This window comes from Microcebus murinus, chromosome 20, assembly GCF_040939455.1.
Source record: "Microcebus murinus isolate Inina chromosome 20, M.murinus_Inina_mat1.0, whole genome shotgun sequence".
NCBI lineage: Eukaryota > Metazoa > Chordata > Mammalia > Primates > Cheirogaleidae > Microcebus > Microcebus murinus.
The window spans coordinates 36,097,180-36,107,199 of record NC_134123.1 but is presented as its reverse complement, the minus strand read 5'-3'; the positions used below and the strand labels follow the sequence as shown (position 1 = coordinate 36,107,199).

Here is a 10,020-nt window from a genome sequence, read left to right as displayed (position 1 = left end):
GATCATAAGTTGAGGGGGAGAAGGGTTCCTGCTAAACTGACTTAGGGGGGTTCTTTGCAAATACTGGATTTTTTTTTTTTATTTGCCTCTAAGGAGAGTTAATACAGTTGTGCAAATACTGGATTTTATAAGGAAATGCAGAGAGTGGCCTAAGGGAAGGTTCAGGAACCCGACTAAAGTTGGGACAAGCGAAGAATCTTTGTCAAACGAACGGCATTTTTTTTCTTTGAACAATATAAATCCATTAAATCCATTTTCTCACCTTTTATTCATTAAAAACCAGTTGAATCATCTTTTTTTTCCTTTTTTGAGACCAAGTCTTGCTTTGTTGCCCGGGCTAGAGTGCCATGGCATCAGCCTAGCTCACAGCAACCTCATACTCCTGGGCTCAAGTGATCCTCCTATCTCAGCCTCCCGAATAGCTAGGACTACAAGTCACGTGCCACCATGACTGGCTAATTTTTTTTCTGTCTTTAGTTGTTTGGCTAAATTCTTTCTATTTTTAGTAGAAATGGGTCTCACTCTTGCTCAGGCTGGTCTCAAACTCCTTAATTCAAGCTATCCTCCCACTTCAGCCTCACAGAGTGTTTAGGATTACAGGCATGAGCCACTGCGCCCGGCCCCAGCTGAATCAGTCATCTATTAGGACTTGGTAGTAGAGGATATTTGCTGGTTAGTGCTAATAGTCATTTAATGAGGGGGAATCTCTATGGAAATAAAGAAAAACAGGCCAGGCACGGTGGCATTTGAGACCAGCCTGAGCAAGAGCTGAGACCCCGACCCCACCTCTACTAAAAATAGAAAGAAATTAGCTGGACAACTAAAAATATACAGAAAAAATTAGATGGGCATAGTGGCGCATGCTTGTCGTCCCAGCTACTCGGGTGGCTGAAGCAGGAGGATCAATTGAGCCTGGGAGTTTGAGGCTGCTGAGGGCTGTGATGAGGCCACTGCACTCCTGCTTGGGTGTCTCAAAAAAAAAAAAAAAGGAAATCACAGGATGTTCTTTCCCCTCTCTCCGGACAGTAGGGCCATGAAGGCTTTCTCCCTCGCCTTTCTTTTCTGTGCCTTGTCCATACAACAAACCACTGTTTCACCAGCCAGCACCAACTGTTTCCTACTCACCCACACAGGGGGTATATTTTGGGATCTCTCAGGGGAGCAAACAGACAAAACCTTCAGCCACTTGATTCTAGCAACCAGAACAAGATGAACCAGGGCCTTGTGAAAATAGCAAGGTGGGTAAGAGCTCTGAGGCGGTGGGGAGCTTCCCGGCTGACGGGCTCAGCCTCGCAGCTGGGATCCCCGAGTACCATCTGCCCTGGATGAGGAAGGAGGCGAGCAGCACACTCCTTACGCAGTCACCAACCCTGGGTTTTTTGGCTTTTGGTTTTTTGGACAGGGTTTCACCCTGTCACCCAGGCTGGAGTGCAGTGGTGTGATTGTAGCTCGCTGCAGCCTCCAACTCCTGGGCTCAATCGATCCTCCTGCCTCAGCCTCTCAAAGTGCTAGGAATACAAGTGTGTGCCATCATACCCAGCCACCATCCCTGGTTTGACAGTTTCTCAGCTTATGGCTTTCTACTGAGATGGTGCTCCCAGTCCTGATCTTTGTCTCAAAATGACTAAGGAGAAGTCAAAATATGGCCACAGTGTTGTCCCAAGTTCCCAGGGGAAGTGCTGCCTGATTAACATGGTGTCTCCCAGAAAAGTACTAATGTGGGTGTTTTCAGAGATCTAAACTGGGCACAGATCTCCTCAGGGCTGCCCCCAGAAGGTGACAACCTCTGCTGGGCATCCTGGAGTTGGGAGGAAGCAGGCACTGTCTTCTCTTTTTTCCAAACATGGTCTCTTGGCCTCAGAATGCTGGGGGCACTCAGAATAAATGTGCAGAATGCCACCAACAGTATGCCAGAGCGCCTACTCACTGACCTGTGTGGAATCCGAGAGCCTCTGTGAGAGAGCAGAGCTGTAGCTGGGCACAAGGGCACACGTCTGCAGTTCCCACAACTCGGGAGGCTGAGGAAGGAGATTCACTTGAGCCCAGGAGTTCAAGGCTGCAGAGTGCTATGACCACACTTGTGATTAGCCACTGCTCTCCACCCTGGGCAACACAGCAAGACCATGTCTCTAAACAAATAAAGAGAAGGGCCGTGTAGACAGCCTTGTTAGGGGGCAGACTGAGTGTAGTATGGGCATCGCTGCACCCCCTGCCAAGGCAGGAGGGTACACTGGGGGCACAGGACCTGTCTCCTAGCCCAGCCACCAGGGACACTTCTGAAAATTCTGCTCTATGCTCACCATGCCCTCATAGGTGTGTTGGGAGAATTAGGAGAGAAAATAATACTGAGAGCTGATATATACAGTCCTTACTAAGTGCCAGAGGCTGTTTATGCATTGGCACACTCAGTTTTCACAACAACTTTAGCAGTGAAGTGCTGCTATTATGACCATTTGATGGTGGGGACACTGAGGCACGGAGAAGTCAAGTCACTTGCTCTGAGCTTCAGAGCCATCTCTTCACTGCTACTCCAAGCATGAAGTATCCAAAACCCAGCTCAGTGCAGAGCATAGAATACTCCAACAAGGCCTGGACTTGGTACCTTTGGCTGCAGGGGATTTTGAGATTCATGATTAGGCAGATTCATGATTAGGCATTTTGAGATTCATGATTGGCACTTCTGCCAATAGTAGCTCGCTCTGCTGAGCACGTGTGGCTGTCAGGAACCCTCACACAGGACAAAGCTGGAGACGCACAATAATGGGAAGTGAGAACTGGCTCCTTGTACCAGTTAGCTATTGCTACGAAACACACCACTCCACACACAACTCGGTGGCTTAGAGCAACAGAATCAGGTATCACTTCTGTGGACCAGGAATTTGGGCACTCAGCAAGGTGGTTCTGGCCCACACATCACCTGCAGCTGTGGACAGATGGGGGCTGCGGGCCCATCTGGGCTTCCTCACAGCGGTGCCTCCGGGCACTCTAACACCACACGCAGCGGCCAGGCTCCAGGCAAGCTCCAACGCGCAGGGTGGGGGCGCCTTGCCCTTGCTGATGCAGCCCTGAAAGTCAGACGGCGTCACTCCCACAGCGTGCTGTGGCGGAAACCATCACAAAAGCTGGTGCACAGGGCGTGCGACAGGAAAAGCAGGTGGGGCTGGAGAGGTGACCCTGCCTGAGCTAGGGGAGGAGGATCACAGCCAGGCCTGAGCTTCCCTCCGGGGACAAAGCAGGCACGCACACACACACAGAGCACACTCACAGTACATCCTCACACGCCTGCACAAACACACACACAGCTGACTCCCCTATGTGTACACAGACCCCCCCATATGTACACACACATACACACAGCACATCCACGGCACATCCTCACACACCTGCACACACACACACAGCAGACTCCCCTATGTGTACACAACCCCCCATATATACACACATACACACAGCACACCCTCACATGCACACGCATTCCCACATAGCACACTCACAGCACACGCTCACATGCACATACTCATCCTCACATACACGCACACCGTCACAACATCCTCACACACAACCACACGCACACATTCAAACACCTTCACACACAACTCAAATGCTCACAGGCTCAGGCTCACATATCCCCACATACACACACACTCAAACACCCTCACTCATTTGCACACTTGTGCACATACACACAACCTTATGCACAGATGGTCACACTCACTCCCACATACTGGGGCTCACTCACACTAACACACTCCTTTATTTATTTATTTTTTTTTTGAGACAGAGTCTCACTTTGTTGCCCAGGCTAGAGTGAGTGCCGTGGCATCAGCCTAGCTCACAGCAACCTCAAACTCCTGGGCTCAAGCAATCCTACTGCCTCAGCCTCCCAAGTAGCTGGGACTACAGGCACGTGCCACCATGACCGGCTAATTTTTTTATATATATATATTAGTTGGCCAATTAATTTCTTTCTATTTTTTATAGTAGAGACGGGGTCTCGCTCAGGCTGGTTTCGAACTCCTGACCTTGAGTAATCCGCCCGCCTCGGCCTCCCAGAGTGCTAGGATTACAAGCGTGAGCCACCGCGCCCGGCCTAACACACTCTTGCACACCCCCAGACTCAGTTACACGCACATTATGCACCCTCACACCCTGACTCACATGCACACACCCACAGACTAACATGCATGCTCACAGGCTCACACACACACTCTCGGTCACACACAACTCTCATGACTGCAGGGTCTTGCTCAGTTCACTTTGCCTCTGTCAACCCGGCATGTGGCAACCTGCGTCCCTCAATGGTGGTGGAGGACACAGCCCTGCGGGCTCAGAGAGTAACTCAGGGAAGGGTTAGAGTTAGGCTTAGGGTTAGGGTGGAGGAGGTGTGTTTTGAGTTAGACTGGAGAGAAGCAGATGGTATGGATTTGTGGAGAGATCAAGCTGGCTGAATGAACCCAAAAATGACTATTGGGAGTTGCCCTTGGGTCACGGCAGGACACATGAGACAGGGGTTAGCTTGGAGCCACAGAGGAAATGGCATGCAGGTCCCAGGGGTCTGATCTCCTCTGTCTTGTTCTTCCTTACCGCGACCTCTGGTCACAGGCACTGGGACCCTCTCCTGACCTTCTCTCACAGCCTGCCCAGTCCTAGGCCTGTGCCCTTCTATGTACCAGAGGATGCCATAGCCTCGGGGCGTAAATATGGGTCACCAGGATCTTTCACCAAATATCTAGGCCTTCCAGGGGCCTCCTGGACTATAGAGATGATCTCCCAGACGGGTGTCCAGACTGGATCTCCCTCTTGTCACAGGGAATGGCAAGTACTATGTACAGCTGTTTAGGCTGTACACTGCACTTGTTGTCATAACTGGATATCTCAGACCTCACACTGCAGACATTTTTATTATTTTGAAATGTTTTTGCATTTCATTATAACTTTGTTTGAATCCAAAGATGAACTATTTGGATTTTATTATGACAATTTTCTAGCAGAAGAGGATCTTAAAGATTAGGCATCTTTTTCAAATTTGCCTGAAGGTGCCATAAGGGCCTGCTCATCTTATTAGGCAAGTTTCCAGAGCACACGATGCCCCAGTGTTGACCCTGGTTTTCAGAGAAGGCCAAGTCCCCCGGGAAGCAGGACCCTGCAGTCGCTCTCACTCTAGGTGGATGCCCAGTGGGAACAGCCCTGGAGAGGCCCAGGAGGAATGCCCAAGGACCTCTGCTGGCCCATGCTTCCTTCCCAAGCCACTAGGTCCCCCTTCCAGCACAGTTTCAGATCTCTGGAGAAGGGGGCAGTTAAAGAGCATTGCTATAAAAAGCTTTGTTTGTTGTTTCTGTCAGTTTACTTATAACATTTGAGACTTTTGAAAAAGTGACACAAACCCATGTTAGAAATTCTACAAGTACAAAAGGTTAAAGAGCCCTCAAGAGCTCTCAGTCCCTAACCGTTTATCTGGGGAGCTAGTCACTGGCGTTGGTTTTATGTGCCCTATCAGAAAATACTCCAGTACTGCCCTCCCTGTACCTTAGTTTTCTCCTCTGTAAGATGGTGATAATAATGCATACGTCAAGAGGTTGTTCCAGGGATTAAGTGAGCTATCTCTGTAACACAGCCAGAGCTATATATAAATTTACAAGCCTTCCTCCTTTTTACACGCAGTTTTGTGCCTTGTTACTAGTTGCTGTTTCCAGGAGACTGCTCATCTTATGCACAAATGGGCCTCATTCTTTTTAAGGGCACAGAGCACCCTGGTGTGTGACTGAGCTCACTTATTCCACTGGCTCCCAGTGGGGCCAGGCTGCTTGTTTCTGGTCTCTGGCACCCATGGGTGTTTGCCGTAACAGGTGTGAGCATTTCTTTGGAGTTATCTCCTACTGACAGAAGCCACGCCAAATGTCATGGATACTTAGGTCACGACTGGATGTTTCCTGGTTGTAACCAGAACACTCTGGACCTTTGCCGAGAGGGTCTCCTTCCCTTGCCTCGGAGAGGCCTGATCTTCAACCTGCAGATAACCCATGCTCACTATCAAATGATTAGAGAATGTAACTTGGCAAGCAGAAGGAAGTTTCCATATCCCAGAGCAAGACAACCAGTAAACCAGCATTGCGGTGTAGAGCTTTCTAGATTTTAAATATGGAATACCCTTATTTTATTTATATATTACACAATATATATCCTGATTTTGTTCTCTACGCTATATAATTTTAATATAACGATAGATTCACGCCAGTGCACGCAGCTCTACCACTTGTTTTTCTCACATTCAACATAACACCACCTTCTACCGGGTGTACCCCACGGGGGTCGGGGTGAGGGCAGGGGAAGGTATGGAGGGGACAGGTAGCGAAATCCCGAGAACGACAGCTCAGAGAGCATCCCCTTAACCTGTGGAACCACGTCAACAGCCTTAGGAGTTACTGCTCCCATTTCACAGACGAAGAAACTGAGGCAAGGTCACATGGCACGTCGGGACTGTAAAAACCGGAAAACCGTCCTTGCCCCGCAGGTTTTCTATCAAAATCCAGCCGGTCTCTGAGCCCCTCAGGGGAGATGGGCCCGAGCGCCCTGCAACCTGGGCTGGTCTCACCTGCAGCTGCCCGCCCCGCCCCCCATTGCGCCCCGCCCCCGCCCCGTCCGCGGCCCCGCCCCCGCTCACGGCCCCGCCCTTGCTCACGGCCCCGCCCCGCCCGCGGCCCCGCCCCGCCCCCGCTCACGGCCCCGCCCCGCCCCCGCTCACGGCCCCGCCCCGCCCGCGGCCCCGCCCCGCCCCCGCTCACGGCCCCGCCCCCGCTCGCGGCCCCGCCCCGCCTCGCTCTCGCCCTCGCCCCCGCCCCGCGGGCGTCGAGCAGTCCGGCAGGGCGGGCATGGGCTCCCGGGCCGCCCCGCGGCTGCTGACGCTCCAGCGACACCTGGGCCCCCCAGAGGTTGGAGGTTTGGGGAAAGGCGTAGGCCTGCAGGGTTCCTGTCCCCCGGTCTGCCTGGAGGGCTGAGCTCCGAGGACCCATGAACCGGGGCTGTGGAGGGGAGAGCCGGTTCCGCGAGAACAGGGGCCCCTCTGGGCACCCCAGGCCCCAGCGCCCACCGGCTGGGACTGAGGGGCTGGGTGATGGGGAGGGTCGGCGTCCCCAGTGGGAGGGGAGCGGGTGGGGGAGCGGGAGAGAATGAGGCGGACACAGGTCAGTCGTTGAGGAACTTGTTGCCTCGTCGTGCAGACTCAGCAGTTCCAGCAGCCGTGGACCCGGCCCGGCCCCTGGGCGGTTTGGGTGAGAGGACTCTGTCCTGTTTACCCACATCGCAGCTGGTGTGGACATAGGTTGGGCTGGGTGGCACAGACCCCAGAAGCTCACCCCTGCCCGTCTCTGTGGCCAGGGCAGTGTCATGGAGGCAGCCAGCAGCTTGCTGACCACACACGTCCTGGACACCGCGTCGGGGCTCCCCGCCCAGGGCCTCTGCCTGCGTTTGTACCGACTGGAGGACCATGGCCAGCAGTGGACGGAGCTAAGGACAAGGTAGGGTGGGGCAGGGGGCCTGGGGCAGGGTGGGAATCCTTCTAAAGCCCCATCCTGAGACTGATCCCAGACAGCCGAGGAGCCAGGCACTGAGGGCTGAAGGGCAGGGCTGACCGCTGCCCACTGCTGGGGTTCACATCCTGGCACCTCCCTACTGACTCTCAGATCCTGTTTCCTCACGTGAAAATACAGGGATGATGAGGGCAGCTGTTCCATCAGGTGTGTACAAGGTGTGTACAGTCTGAGCTGTCACAGGCTTCCTCCAGCCTCACACCCTATCCTGCTTGGGGTGGGAGCAGGTTTCTACCTCTCCTTGAAAGCCAAGCCTAGGGCTAGGTGAGTTAAGGCCCGAGGTGGAATCCAGTTAACAGGTGACCTTATGCCAGGCACATGCTAATAAGCACTTTGCTGTATTCTCCACATACCCACACACCTGTGGGCAGGCACTGCCGTCACCCCTCTCACATATGGCAAGACTGAGGCAGCAAGACACAAGGTAAAAGCAGGGATTCCCAGCCAAACCTGTCAGGCACTATGCTCTTCACCCTCACTTGATGTGGGCACTTGCCCTCTGCCCCCGGCACAGGCTGTGCAGTGGGAGGGGTGGCACTCAGGCCAGGGCCTTGTGGCCATTGGATGGCCTTGTGAGCGCGTTCCCAGACCCTCCATCTTGGAAGGGGCCAGCGCCCTCTGGGGGTCTCCGCCAGCCAGGGTGTGGCTGTGGCTCCTTCAGCCCTTCACAAAGGCAGAGGTGCCAGGTGTCCGGATCCCCTCTGAGCAGCTGGGAAGTCCTGTGTTGCGCAGGAATCCCATGGAGAGTCATGTGGACCCAGCTCTCATCACACCCCCCACCCCCCCGCCCCACACACTGGCTGTTTCTGGTCAGAAAAATGGCAGGTTTTTCTGGTGGTGCCTGAGAGCAAAGCCACAGCCTTGGGATCCCTACCGAGGGATCACTCCCTCCGGGCAGGTGGCAACAGGCCACCCTGTGGGTGAGGGTTTGGAACAGTGATTGAGCCAGAAAACCACATACGATACACCAAATGGAAAACACAAGTTATAGAACAGTATGAATAGTATAATCCATTTTATGATTTGTTTTAAAGTTTGTAAATATGCGTAGAAGAAAATCTAGAAAAATATATGCCAGATATAAAGTGGTTCTTGCTCATGGGGTACATTATGGGAGATATTTCCCCTTTTTGCTTCTCTGTATTGTGATTTCCTAAAAAGACAGTGCAGTGGGGCCCAGGGCTGCTCCAGGACCGCAGGCCTTGAACACAGTCCCCCTGGGTGTCTGCTCACCCAAGTCTGAGTGTGGCTGTGGGAAGTGTCTGGGATACTGGGGTGGGGGTGGCTCCTCACCCCATCTCTGTGGCCCCATCCTCTCCCCAGCTGCACAGACCTGGATGGCCGCTGCCCCGGGCTCCTGACCCAAGCCCAGATGAAGGCAGGCACCTACAAGCTCTCCTTTGACACAGAGGCCTACTGGAGGAAGAGGGGACAGGAGAGCTTCTACCCATATGTGGAGGTGAGGCCCACGGGCAGGGCAGTGACTCACTGTGACCCACAGGCCAGGTCCTGCTGGCCAGGCCTCCTCCAGGCAGTGGGCAGACTGGTCCTGCCCCTCCTACCTCTCCCAGGGCGATGGCAGGTAGGTGAGCTCCAGAAGAAAGGTCTAGGCATCATCATAGTTTATGGGGACACGCCAGTCCCTGACCTGCCCCTGGGTCAGGCTTTGTAGGGAGGCCAGGCTGAGGGTGACTGATCCCCCTTTGTAGACAGATGTCATGAGAGCCCAGACTCCAGCTCACTGGTCCTAACCTCTGTGCCTCCCCCTTCACCTGGAGCTGCCGTCAAAGCATGGACCTGCCCAGGTTGTGGACATGCTAGCAGCCCAGGCCTCCCTGGAGCTGTCCCTCAGTGGGGAGGATTCACCCCCACCCTTCGCCTTCAGGAAGTTTCCAGTTCTCCACCATGGGGGGACTTCTGCTCCTCCCTTGACTCCAGCCCCACAGCCTGGGCTGCCAGATTTTCCCTGGGAGAACGCAGGCCCAACAGGTCATGTACCTCAGGCCCTTATCCTCTAAGGTTGCCTCTCTCTGTCTCTAAGGTTGTTTTCACCATCACAAATGAGAGCCAGAAGTTCCACGTGCCTTTGCTGCTGAGCCCCTGGTCCTACACCACCTACCGAGGGAGCTAGAGCCAAGCCTGGCACAGGGGACGCCGTCTGCTCCTTCCCTCTCTGTGGCTGAGCTGCCCACTAGGCCCTCACTAGGGTGGGCTTTGTGCTCACTGTGGAGCAGTAGCATCACCCACTTCCTGGAGAAGGTTCCGGGCCCCCTGCACTGCCCCAGTGGGCAGCTGTACTCGGGTGTCAATAAAGTCCACAGTGGCACCTGCAAAGCTGCCGTGGCCGCGTGGGAGCGAGGGGTTCTCAGAGGTGCCGTTGCTGTGGTGGGGGCAGGGCTGGGAGGGAGCAGCCGTGGCACGGACAGGGCGCCCT

The 10,020-nt window shown here is 54.1% G+C and overlaps 1 protein-coding gene across 3 annotated transcripts; it reads left to right on the top strand.

Moving 5' to 3' along the window:
* The first annotated feature begins 6,811 nt into the window (after window positions 1–6,811).
* LOC105855930 (5-hydroxyisourate hydrolase-like) lies at window positions 6,812–9,920 on the top strand. Of its 3 annotated transcripts, XM_075995908.1 has the most exons (5): window positions 6,816–6,929; window positions 7,218–7,268; window positions 7,375–7,514; window positions 8,910–9,045; window positions 9,628–9,920. In XM_075995908.1, exons 1-5 carry the CDS (start codon window positions 6,870–6,872, stop codon window positions 9,715–9,717), a joined length of 477 nt encoding a protein of 158 aa, XP_075852023.1. In that variant the 5' UTR covers window positions 6,816–6,869; the 3' UTR covers window positions 9,718–9,920. The 3 variants fall into 3 exon arrangements, with proteins under 3 accessions (XP_012592666.1, XP_075852023.1, XP_012592667.1); XM_012737212.3 differs by lacking the exon at window positions 7,218–7,268 and having other exon boundaries at window positions 6,812–6,929; XM_012737213.3 differs by lacking the exon at window positions 7,218–7,268 and having other exon boundaries at window positions 6,835–6,936.
* Window positions 9,921–10,020: the final 100 nt, after the last annotated feature.